Source organism: Colius striatus, chromosome 10, assembly GCF_028858725.1.
Source record: "Colius striatus isolate bColStr4 chromosome 10, bColStr4.1.hap1, whole genome shotgun sequence".
Classification (NCBI taxonomy): domain Eukaryota; kingdom Metazoa; phylum Chordata; class Aves; order Coliiformes; family Coliidae; genus Colius; species Colius striatus.
Window position 1 is genome coordinate 20,524,976 of NC_084768.1, and position 13,318 is coordinate 20,538,293.

The 13,318-nt window shown below is 40.8% G+C and overlaps 1 protein-coding gene across 9 annotated transcripts in view; it reads right to left on the minus strand.

The window, feature by feature from the left end:
* Positions 1 to 13,318, minus strand: part of RABGAP1L (RAB GTPase activating protein 1 like) — a 257,389-nt gene that overhangs the window by 51,526 nt on the left and 192,545 nt on the right. For all 9 annotated transcript variants that reach the window (XM_062004315.1, XM_062004314.1, XM_062004312.1 and 6 more), the window contains one exon: positions 7,708 to 7,836. In XM_062004315.1, the coding sequence (XP_061860299.1) occupies positions 7,708 to 7,836 (129 nt within the window). The remainder of the gene's footprint in view (positions 1 to 7,707; positions 7,837 to 13,318) is intronic.

Here is a 13,318-nt window from a genome sequence, read left to right on the forward strand (position 1 = left end):
TTTTCAGAATCAAGGATGGAAAGGAGCTGTTTTTCATCCAGGAGGAAAGAGACAGATTTACAAAGCTTAAGCCAAAAGACCTTCCAAGTACATCTTCCTTCTTCCGTTCTGAACGGGAAAACATCTGTCGTCCTGGAAAGCTGTGACTCCTATGGCATGATGGTGAACAACACAGATTTACATGGTCTGCTGGACCACAGAGGAGTTTTCAGCTTCTTACCTTACCTTTCAGATCCTTCAGATCCCTCACTTTACTGAATGAAACCATTAACACGTTGGGCAAATTTCTTCATGATATATGCTGCAATACAATGGCTGGGGATACAAACAATGAATATTTCTATCCACTTTTCCACCTCAAACTTTTATAGTTCTTTAAAGATCCTTACCTTCAGCACCATTTTTGTGCTTCCATGAGTAAAAGTACATACACCAACTAATGGCTACTACAAGGACACTAATACATTTGCAACCACTCAGTTTGCAGACCTACTTTAGATGGTTAAAATGTGATTATATTTAACTTTTAATAATAAAAACCTATTCCTTCCCTGTGGATAAAAATTAACAATGTATCATTTCATTTACAATGCCAACTCAGCACAAATTGTAAAAATAACTTAAAAAGCCCCCCAAACCGAAAAGTTTTACTAATGCTTAAACTCTATGAAAATACAACCTCACTACTGTGCAACGTCTTCTCACTGAAAAGCCAGATGTGCAGAGTTCAAACAAATGCATATTTGTCCTTGCATAACAAGGACAAGTACGGGTCCTGCATCTGGGAAGGAACAACCCCATGCACCAGTACAGGCTGGGGGTCAAACTGCTGAAGAGCAGCTCTGCAGAGAGACCTGGGAGTGCTGGTTGATAATAAACTAAACATGAGCCAGCAATGTGCCCTCGTGGCCAAGAAGGCCAATGGCATCCTGGGATGCATCAAGAAGAGTGTGGCCAGCAGGTCAAGGGAGGTTCTGCTCCCCCTCTACTCTGCCTCTGCCCTGTCCATTTCTGGGCTCCTCAGCTCAAGAGGGACAGAGAACTGCTGGAGAGAGTCCAGCACAGGGCCACCAAGATGATCAAGGGTATGGAACATCTTTCATACAAGGAAAGGCTGCGGGAACTGGGGCTGTTTGGTCTGGAGAAGAGGAGACTGAGGGGAGATCTTATTAACATTTATAAATATCTAAAGGGTGGGTGTCAGGAGGTTGGGACATCCCTCTTTTCTATAGTAGCTAGTAACAGGACAAGGGGTAATGGGATAAAGCTGGAACACAAAAAGTTCCACTTAAACATAAGAAAAAACTATTTGACTGTTGAGGTGAGGGAGCCCTGGCACAGGCTGCCCAGAGGGGTTGTGGAGGCTCCTTCCTTGGAGGTCTTCAAGACCCACCTGGACATGTTCCTATGTGACCTGATCTAGGTGACCCTGCTTCTGCAGGGGGGTTGCACTAGATGATCTCTAAAGGTCCCTTTCAACCCCTACCATTCTGTGATTCTATGATTTCACAGCTGAAACTGCTTTTATAAATGCATGAAACCTTCTTCTACATTGTTAACACTTATTACCAAGATTATAATAATACTTAATGTCCAATTTCATTGTAGGCACTTTAATCTGATTTTCAGGTGCCAATTCTCTATGCTGCACTATAGCACAAAGCCAAACAGAACGAAGGAAGCTGAAGCTGAAAACAGAACAGGCATTAAAAAACATGACACTCCTTACAAGGACAATCGGATCCTGCACTTCAGAGATAACGGGGCAGACAGAATAAGAGGAATTGATCATTGGCTTTTAATAAGAAATCTCATACAGGCATGGCAGGGTTTTCTATGGATCTAAACACAATTTTTTTTCAATTTGGTTTGGTCTTTTGTTGAGAATTTGATAAATGAGCATTTTTTTCATGTCATATTGGAAGATTAACTAGATACATCATTGGTAGAAGCAAATGAACAAAAGGCTTGTGCAGCTTTGGGGCCTTTCTGTAGATATTTCCTTTGCTTTTCTGTTGCATTTGTGTTTGCCTTATCCCCTCTCATAATAGCACAAAACCCCAAGTATATGTATATAAGTACACATATATACATATAAACACAAAGAAAGAGAATGCCCTAGAGACAGGAGAGAGCAAGCAAGCTACCTTATTCCTTTCCATTGAAATACACATAAATCAATATATAATTCCCTGTTAAACCATGCCTGCAAAAAATTACTTCCAGATAAAACAGCAGCAGAAGTGTAAGTAACTCACATCAACAAGGTGTGAGCTTTAAAATAATGGCTTGAATTAAAAACATTTAAATAGTGACATTATTAAAGGAAACAGGTTTTAAAACTACACAAAGAACAATTCAGAAATGAGAAAAAGCTTAGCACAGCTCCTCCTACTTTGGTGTTTTCTTTTTGGCTGCGCTCTCCATGAGCCATACAAGGGGCTTCATGCAGGTCACAGCCGTGGGTGTCCCCAGGAGGGATCAGTACAGTGAGAGGAGACAAAAATCATGAGATCATTTAGCTTGGAAAAGACCATCACGTTCATCAAGTTCAACCGTTGATTAGCACTGCCGAGTTCACCACTAAACCACTTCTCTAAGCACCACATCTACACATTTTAAATACCCCAAGGTATGGTGTGTGTTTGCTTTGCATTGAAAAAGGCACAATTTTTTTCCCCAAGGACTTTTGCTCCTGTCACCTAAGGTGCTGAGAGCGGCAACCCTGTAAGACTGCTGGATCTGCTGGGATGCCTCATTCCCTCCAAGGAGGGCAGAGATTTACATGGTTAGGAAGAAGCTTCTCTCAAAAGAACTTCGATATACCAAGTCTTTCCTGCTAATGATGATGATGAAAGATGAGACAAGGAGTTGATTCCATTTTTACAGCTGTAATTGTTACTGTATACTCTAGGAGGAACATGCCCCTCTGTCCATAAAGGCCATTGCAAAATGAAAAGTATGGTCATTACAGACTAGAAAACTAACAAGAAACAAAGGAAGACAACTAGCTCTAAATTTTAGCTTTTTACTACATTTCATTAACCCTTAAATTAGCATCTGACACCCTGCCCCAAAAATTTATGTCTTTCTCTTCTGTTTGACTGCTTCGGAGCTGGGAAATTCGTGCAATGTTGGGCTTTATGTGTCCTAAGAGTCTCAGCAGGTGCCTTCATAGAGTCCGTCTCTTCCATCTGAATATATCTTCTACTCTACAGATTTTGGCTGTAATCCATCGGCCAGGTATTAACAGGACCCTAACTTTCAATACCTGCATGTAACATGCATATGACAAAACCAAAGGAAAGTTTCTTAAGCTGTATAATTTCATAGTACAAATTAGTTCAAAACATTCCTAGACCTTGGAACACTACCCAACAATCACCTGCTGGAAAACGTCACTATTATTTCTAATTCCACTGACTTTACTCACAGTGGTTTTTTTAACAGGGAAGTGACCGAAATTCAGAGCTGGTGAGTAATCACCATGGATAATCCTTCACTGAATGAGACATTCTCTACCACAGTTTATACATAATTTTCAATTAATAGGAGCTTTTTCCCCCCTTTCTATTTGTATTTGCAGAGCTGTTCTTGAGAGATTGATGCTAATTATTTTTTTTGTTGAAACCAGGATAATAAAACTATTTTCAATGCAGCATCTTCAAAATTGAAGGGTTAGATCCTGAACTTATGTGTTACACTTAAAAGATGTGAAATTGAGGAGAAAAAACATCAAGTACATTTTCATTTGCCTTCTCTAGAACAATGTCAGCTAGAGCTCAAGGGAGAAGCAGGAGTAACTAGAGATGTATTTTTATTACACATTAAACCCTTTGTTTGTTTTGCAGTAATGTGGGAACAACAACAACAAAAAGAAATACTGGAAAATATATAGTCAGACTATGAAACCTGGCCACATCATGATTCTATTGTCATGGTTTTATGCCCAAGTAATTAGCTTAGAAATCTAAAGGATAAACACCCTGGCACTTACTGTGGTATACTTACTCTAAAAACATCTCTAAAACTTTGACAGAAGTGAGAAGCAGCTGAAAGACACAGTGCCTCATTCATACAACAGAGAAAACCATGTTTAAGGGTTTTGTTTGGGTTTTTGTGAACAGAATAAGTTTTGCTGTGTTCAACAAGACAGACAACTGCTCTTCAGATAATCTCTGCACTCCCTGGACATTCTTCTAGTGATGATTATCAAGACTATAATTTCCTATTTGAGCATGTCAACTCCAGCAATTACTAGCTGGAGTTGTTTATAAATAAATACCATGACTGTAATATCTAATTATAGAATCATGAAACAGTTGAGGTTGGAAACTGACCTCTGGAAAACTTGTCTAAACCACTCCCTCGAAGCAGGGTTGCCCACAGCAGGGGGCACAGGGCCAGTTGCATTTTGAATATCTCCACAGATGGAGACTCCACAACCTCCCTGGGCAACCTGTCCTGTCTGATCACCCCTGAAGTTAATAAATAAATAAATAGTGTTTAAATAAATAAGTACTTTTATTTCCCTTCCTGTCTACTGCTTCTTATCTGTTCACTGGACATCACTGTGAAAAGCCTGGCTCCTTATTCTTTAGTTCCTCCCTTCAGGTATTTATATACATTGCTAAGATCCTCCCAAGTCTTCTCTGCTCCAGGCTGAACAGCTCCAGCTCTCTCAGCCTTTCCTCATGGGAGAGATGCTGCAGTCCCTTCACCATCTTCATGGCCCTTCACTGGATTTTCACCATTGTAGTTATGTCTTCTTCTTCTGGGCACACCAGGCATGAACAGGATCTCACCAGTGCTGAGTAGAGGTGAGGGATCACCTTCTTGCTCACCACACTCCTCCCAGTGCAGCCCAGGATATCCCTAGCCTTCTCTGCAAATAAAGGCTCACTATTGGCTCATGTTCAACCTGGTGCTCACCAGGACTCCCAGGTCCTTTTCTGCCAAGCAGGTGCAGGACTTCTCACTTTCCTCTGCTGAACTTCATAAGATTCTTGCTGGCCTGTTTCTCCAGCCTGTTGAGGTCCCTCTGGAGAGCTGCACACCCATCTGATACATGATCCACTCCTCCCAGCCCTGTGTCATCTGCAGGCTTTCTGACGGTGCTCCCCTCTCCATCATTTAGGTCATTAATAAAGAGACTAAGCAGCATCAGTCACAGTATCAGCCTCTGAGGTACCACACTAATGAGTGGCCTCCAGTTGGACGTTATACTGCTGATCACAACCATCTGAACCAGTAATTCAGACAGATTCCAATCCACTCACTGTCCGTTTATCTAGTCCATATTCATCATTTTGTCTAGAATGATGTCACAGGAGACAGTGTCTGTACTTGCTAGACTTGAGATAACATTCTCAGCTCTCCCCTCATCCACCAAGACAGTCATCTCATCAAAGAAGACTATTAGGTTGGCTAAGCATGATTTACCTTTCCTTAAGCCATGTTGATGACTTCTGATCACTTTCTTCATTACAAGGTAATTTTCTCTTCTGCTATCAAATATTTAATGCAGCATCTCCAGCCAGAGGTTACATTCCTGTGATTTAGATTTGGCTCTCAAAGGACATTCTAGTTGGCAAGAGTGAGAAAAGTTGATCCAAAGAAATAAAAACTGTGACTGTGAAGTCAGTTCAACAGTGTTTTCCCATCCTTGACAACCTCAGTTTCGGCCCTGAATTCTTCTCTCCCTCCACTCCAGTAATTCCTACTGGAATGGCTGTGGGAACTGGGGCTGTTTAGTCTGGAGGAGAACGAGGGGGGATCTCATTAATAGTTACAAATATCTAAATGATGAGTGTCAGGAGGTTGGGACGGCACTTTCTTCTATGGTATCTAGCAACAGGACAAGGGGTAATGGGATGAAGCTGGAACACAAAAAGTTCAACTTAAACATAAGAAAAAACTATTTCACAGTGAGGGTGAGGGAGCCCTGGCACAGGCTGCCCAGGGGAGCGTGGAGTCTCCTTCCTTGGAGGAGTTCAAGACCCACCTGGACATGTTCCTGTGCGACCTGATCTAGGTGACCCTGCTTCTGCAGGGGGGTTGGACTAGATGATCTCTAAAGGTCCCTTCCAACACCTACCATTCTATGATTCTAGGATTCTACAAGACCCCATGTACTTCTGTAAGATGCAGGAGAGTGCTTTGACGATGTCTGCTGCCCTCATCTGTGCTGGAATCCATAATATGTGAAATCCTGTGTATGCAGTGCGTTTGCTAGCAAATCCTTCAGCTGCCTTCCCATTCACATTGACAAACAGCTCAGAATTTTATTATCTGCTGTTAAAAGTCCCCATGTGTTGAACCCATAGGAGGCACTAAGTACTGAACATCTGCCCCAAATGCATTTCAAAATACTTTCCCAACAAGACACATTGTACACATAGACACCCAACACAAACCGAATAATTAATGAAAAATATCATCATGTGGCACACAAGACATTACAGAAGAAAACGAGAAAGGTAGGCCCAAGAAAACTCATAAATATTTCCTCCAAAAAGTACCACAAGGACTTCTAATCTCTCATCAGGAAAATACACACTGAGTAAACAATACAAAGATAATTTTATTGTACTTTGTGAGTCCATCAATTATTCAATTTCAAGAACTGAGCAAAAGACTAAACACTAAATATATTTTAGTGCCAAATGCCCTCTTTTGGTAGCAGAGCTCAGATCTCAAGTCCAATTTTAATAACACATTTGCACAGATCTTTTTTTCTGTCTGGAATAAATATTAGTGCAGCAAGCCCCACTCTTTCAAAGATCAAAGTTTCAACCAGTATGAGAAAAGACCTCCCTTAAAAAACTATTAAAATTGAGAAGCACAAAGTAGATTAATAAATGGATTGAGTGGTAGTTAGAGAAGTATTCTTTCTGATGGGATGTTCTCAGCTCAACACTGAGCCACATGAAACACACATTTCCCATCAGTGCTCCCACTGAAAAAAAATAACAAAAGCACTTTTTTTTCAAGATCAAATGATAAGCTCATCTATAGCCACACATACTCTAACAAAAAAACCCAGAGAAAACAGCAGACTTTTCAAATGAGAGTTTTATGAACCTCTGCAGCCTTTTTTGACAGACAGTTTCCATCCTCAAAAGTCAGGCTCCTCTAATTTGCCATCATTTGTTACAAGCCCAATACTTGTGCTCCAGACATTCAAAGCAGCCTGCCTTTTGACAGTACAGTCTTGGATAGGACAGAATATAAGAAGATGTTCTGCCTTGGTAAGCTTGATATACAAATAAAATGAAGTTTCTAACCCAATACAATTGTATCATCCACCGGTGCTCAGCAAACAAGTATCTTCAAGTTAAATAATACCTGAAATTTGGTTGTGAATCATACATTGGATTAACTGGTTTAGTGTCATCACTGTTCATAAATCAATGAATGAATTAGTGAGTTCTGTTAATTCAGTTTGTTAGATCATGCGTCAGTTTTCTATTTTAATTATTAGCTTGTACCAAAGCCAAAAAGAGGGAAAAGAGAAGCAATTTAATATAAAAGATGCATGTGTATAAATATAAAACAAAAAGTAAATTACAAAATTACAATTAGTTAATTACAAAAAGTAATTAACTAATGATTTCATTACTTTACTTTCCACACTCTACCAGCATCATACCTTGCTTTTCCCATAAAAGCCTTGGGTGAATGAAAGGAAATGAAGATTGTCCTTACCTTTATGTTGCAAGCTTGTTCCATCAGTCTTCTGGCGTTCTCTTCAGCTCTGTACCTCTTGGGCAACTGAACCCTGAAGAATTTTAAAGCTCCTTCAAAATCAGCTTGTAGAAGGTCTTCTTTTGAGGTCTGCAATTAAACACAGGGAATTACCGTAAACACCGAGACCATGCACTCATGCTCTTTTACTGGATTTGTCATTTACTGAGTGTATTCCAAACCACCAATATTACCATTAGTGCAAAAACATCCTCCTTGAAATCAGCTCTCTAACCCGCACCTCATAAAACAAAACCAAGGCTACAGCATGTCCAAGGGATCCCAGGCAGAGTGGCACAATCAGAAGACTGTAACACATTGATGTATGTGATCCCTCTACATCTGCAGGGTAAGAAAGGGATTCTGGTTCAGCCTGTCAGGATGTCACTCAGTGAGGTGAAAATCAAAACCCAAGCAAACAACAAAAGCCTATGAGAATTAATAATATTTTCTAGAGAGCTTGTGCATGAGACCATTGCAGATTTTCATATTGCTGCCCTAAAAAAGACAATGTATATATAGATACAAATGGCTGCAGACACGAATGGCAGAAGCAGAAATGTGTATGACTCATAAGAGGCATCAGCAAGTCAATGTGCAGAAGTCTGTAACACAATTTCTCAAGGAACACTGTGCCAGAAGATGTTTTACATGCTTATTTCTATATCTCGCATAATACTATATCTCTCAGCCTGGTATCAAGCCTAACAGGTCAGGGAACGTTAAACATTCAACATTAATCCAGTTCTGCTACTGATGGAGTAATGTGACTCACACGGACAAATGTATTCATCTCCAGATTCACCGAGAACCACACCACGAGATTTCACAGCTATGAAATACCAAGTCTTGGGATAGTACAAGTACCATCACCAGCATTTTCATGTCTGCATCTTCTTTCTCATGAGTAACACCCTTTGTCATTTTTGGCCTTGCTATATGCAGTAGGTATATTATCTATATATAGCTTCAAAGTTTGAGTCTTAACTATATTGTCATCCACTCTTTGTTGTCTCCAATTTCAGACATCTTTCCAGACAACACAATACAGCTAAACACATGAGATTTGGCTCTACACAGAGAGAACTGGGAGAAGCTGTGCAGTCTTTGATGTATTAGAGGTGAGGCTTGACTTCTCTTTGGTGTGAAACTGGTTTTAAATAAATAAAATGGAATATAATTATCACTACTGTGCTGAGAAAAAAAAAAAGACTTTTATTTAGGAATCCTCTCTACACACCATAGTAAGCAGCATCACTGTCCATCATGAGGAAAGGCTGTGGGACCTGGGACTATTTAGCCTAGAAAAGAGAAGACTAAGGGGGAACCTCAATAATTATTTAGAAGTACTTAAAGGGTGCATGTCACGATGATGGGGTGACACTTTTTTATGTTGTCTCCAGTGACAGGACAAGGGGTAAGGTGCACAAGCTGGAACACAAAAAGTTCCACTTAAACATGAGGAGAAACCTCATTGCTGCTCAGGTGAGGGAGCCCTGACACAGGCTGCCCAGGGAGGGTGTGGAGGCTCCTCTGGAAGTTTTCAAAGCCATCTGCATGTGTTCCTGTGTGACCTGATAGAGGGGAACCTGCTTTAGCAGGGTGCCGGGCTGGACGAGCTCTAGAGGTCCATTCCAACCCCCACCATTCTGTGGTTCTGTGATCACTAGCTCATTTACATGAAAATAATTACACCTTCTTTGTAAAAGCCTTTCTTGAAAGTATAAGATTTTGTTTCTCAAAGCAAACTGAACCTGAATATGGTGCTGCAGATACGAAACGGTACTGCTCAAACCTAGCTCAACATCTTCCCGATTTCTGCTGACAATGCTAGAGCTGCCTACCTGGAGGCTCTATCAAAACCAGCAATTTACTCAAACATTCTTTGGAAAGGAGGAAGCGAGAAAGGTTTTTGAAGGTATTTTAACCTGTGTACCAAACTTAGAATGACAACAGAAGTTAAGGGGGTATTTTCATGGTTACCTAGATTGAGCTCACACCAGGGGTGTGCCATCGATAACCTTCACTGCTCTGTGCCCAGTCTTTCACTCTGAAAACAGGCATGGCAATATCTCCTTTCATTTCCTCATTCTAAGCCTACAAGGACAAAATCTACATTGTCTGTACATGTCTACCTATCACTATATGTATTTTTGAGACTATTATACCGTATACCCTAATGGACACTTTGTAGCAGCAAAAGAGTGAGAAAACTCCAAATACAACTGGAGAGGCTTCAGTGGCTTCACTTCCCCATGACTGCAGCATTTTTAAAGCAGATAACTTTCTGACATTAAAATCCTTAGAGCTCTCTCAAGACCTAGTTGATTATTCCTTCATTGACAGCCAAGGAAGCTGCAGGGACACCAGAAAAGCTGCTGTAAGGATGCTGATGAGAAATGTTCAGCTTTATAAACGATCACATCTGATTCTGTACAGAAAATTTGGCAGGAGGACTGTTTGGCTGAGACTCAATCAGACAAGACCGATGTAGTGTCGACACAAAGCTGGTATAGTTGGGTATCTATCATGAATGGGAATCAGGCCCACTCATGATTGCAGCTATGGCCAATGCATCTTTGTCTTCTTCTTAACATCATATTTCTCCTGCTTGAGTTTTACTGAGGTTAGATATGCTTTTGCCACGCCTGAGACATGACCACCATTTCATATGCACAATGGGCCATACCTAAGCTTACCTGCAAGCTGCAGAGCGAGGTGGGAGCAGTCTGTCGCACAGGCAGCCCACAGCATCGCTGCCAAAACCTGTGCTGGCATCCCAGCCCCTCCTGGACAGAGTTCTGCTGGGTAATGTTAATCAAAGAGCAGTAAGTGGTTTGAAAACCAGCTTCCTTGAAAGCAACTTCTGTCCTTTTCTCTTGGTGATGTTGACAGTTGTGATCACTATACAATCAAAATCGATTTCCTGATTACACTGGAAATTTGCCTTCTCAGGAGAAAGCCTCTTCTGCCTCTCCAACCCCTTCCATTTCCTCACACTGTGTCCACTGCTCCCATCCTCTGAAACCTGGCCATAAACACAACTCCAACAACTTTAAAGGCACAGCAATCAAACTGTAAAACCCATTGTGCTGCTGTTCTTGGTTTTACACAGAAATTGCTCATAAATGGCAGTGCTGAAGGAGTAATCTCAAAGAGATGCTGGCTGGTGTATGCATCCAACAGAGTGGGAGGGTGTTTGCAATTCATTCTCCTGGACAGTTGCTCTCAGCACAAAACAAACATCAAATAAACTTTTTGCCAAAGTTTTAGTGTTCTCTAGGAGCTGAGCTATCCTAATTTGAAGCAAGTATTCTTCCTACAGGTCCTGAATCTACATAATAATTGATTTTGTATTTGTTATTCTTAAATTCACACAATGCAGTGAGAGCTTTGAATTATCTTTATTTTGAAAATCGGAGGAGGAAAAAAACCTAAAAAAGGCTCATAGTCAACAACTGAATTACCCTGCCAAACTTCAGAAAAGCACATGTGCCTACCCTTTTATGTCATTTAAAAACAAATAGGAAAAGACAGAGGCAAATACACCAGAAAAACAGCAATCACGTGTAAAACATTTAAAGTCATATTTAATTCCCCTAGACTTCCACTTGAACCACTATTGTAATCATACTTCATCAGCTCCTGAACAAATTACTCTTATCAAATTGTAATTTTTGAGAATTTTGAGTTCTGAACCCTGAAAAATCTTTAGCCAATGAAAATCCTGTAATAATAACGGTGAATCATGGATGTAACTTTCCTGACAGTTTGCCAAACTAAGCTTATAGTTACAAAAACTGACAAACCACCAAGTTGTATAGTTTGAGAAAATGAGTAGCAGATCCTACGTTTACTATGCTAAATATTGCAATGCCATTAATCTGATCAAAAAGTTACTTTCTTTACTGATTAAAAATAGGAACTAACAGAAAATCCATGTGTGTCTATATATATATATATGCAGATAAAAAAAAGTATATAGCACTGTTGGTATCATATGATTCACATTTCTTGACATTTTCTGATTTTAATCAATAAATCATAAGGACACCTCATGAACCTTTTGGCAGCTGTTTGACAGCAGAGGTTTGTAAATTCATTGCTTTATGTTACTCGACTTGTGGAACTCATCAACAACTTATTTCCCTAAACCATCTGGAAGAATAACGAGCCAATAATTACAGTTTGGCCAGTGCATTGCCATGACTGTGCAGTCAGGGACTCCAGGGCATTTTTTATTATTCTAGATGTTATTTTCAAATAATCATATTTAAAAAAAAAAAAAAAAAAAAAAATTACAAGCTAGCCAAAAGAGAGAAGTCATTAAGAGCTATGATCAAAAACCTCAATTTGCCTTTCAGGGTTTGACTAAATACAAGCAATTTCCCTCAGCAAGTTGGCTGATGACACCAAACTGGGAGGACTGGCTGATTCCCCAGAGGCTGTGCTGCCATTCAGCGGGGTCTTGACCGGCTTGAGAGTTGGGCAGAGAGGAACCTCACGAGGTTCAACAAGGACAAGTGCAGAGTCCTGCGTCTGGGAAGGAACAACCCCATGCACCAGTACAGGCTGGGAGTCGAACTGCTGAAGAGCAGCTCTGCAGAGAGACCTGGGAGTGCTGGTTGATAATAAACTAAACATGAGCCAGCAATGTGCCCTCGTGGCCAAGAAGGCCAATGGCATCCTGGGATGCATCAAGAAGAGTGTGGCCAGCAGGTCAAGGGAGGTTCTGCTCCCCCTCTACTCTGCCTCTGCCCTGTCCATTTCTGGGCTCCTCAGCTCAAGAGGGACAGGGAAGTGCTGGAGAGAGTCCAGCACAGGGCCACCAAGATGATCAAGGGTATAGAACATCTTTTATACGAGGAAAGGCTGCGGGAACTGGGGCTGTTTGGTCTGGAGAAGAGGAGACTGAGGGGAGATCTTATTAACATTTATAAATCTAAAGGGTGGGTGTCAGGAGGTTGGGACATCCCTCTTTTCTATAGTAGCTAGTAACAGGACAGAGGTAATGGGATGAAGCTGGAACACAAAAAGTTCCACTTAAACATAAGAAAAAACTGTTTCCCTGTGAGGTGAGGGAGCCCTGGCACAGGCTGCCCAGGGAGGGTGTGGAGGCTCCTTCCTTGGAGGTCTTCAAGACCCACCTGGACATGTTCCTATGTGACCTGATCTAGGTGACCCTGCTTCTGCAGGGGGGTTGCACTAGATGATCTCTAAAGGTCCCTTCTAACCCCTGCCATTCTATGAGTCTATGATTCTATGAAATAGGCCCTCAAATGTCCTTCCCACATCACTTAAGTATTTCAATATATTCATAAAATCTTCTAACATGGATTAGTTGGAACTAAGGGAAGCCCTTTCCCACAAGTATTAGGGAAGTTTTTAAATCTAAAGGTGAAGTTCTGGAAAACTGCAAATGCTCAAAAACCAGGAACTGAATTTGAGACTTAACTGATGTTAATTGTGATGTTAGTAGTACTTTCCCCAAAATATTTAGGGAAATGTGATTAAGGTAAAGGACAAAACCTTGGCTTTTTTTCTTTAATTTAATTTCTCTGTCTTCAATTAT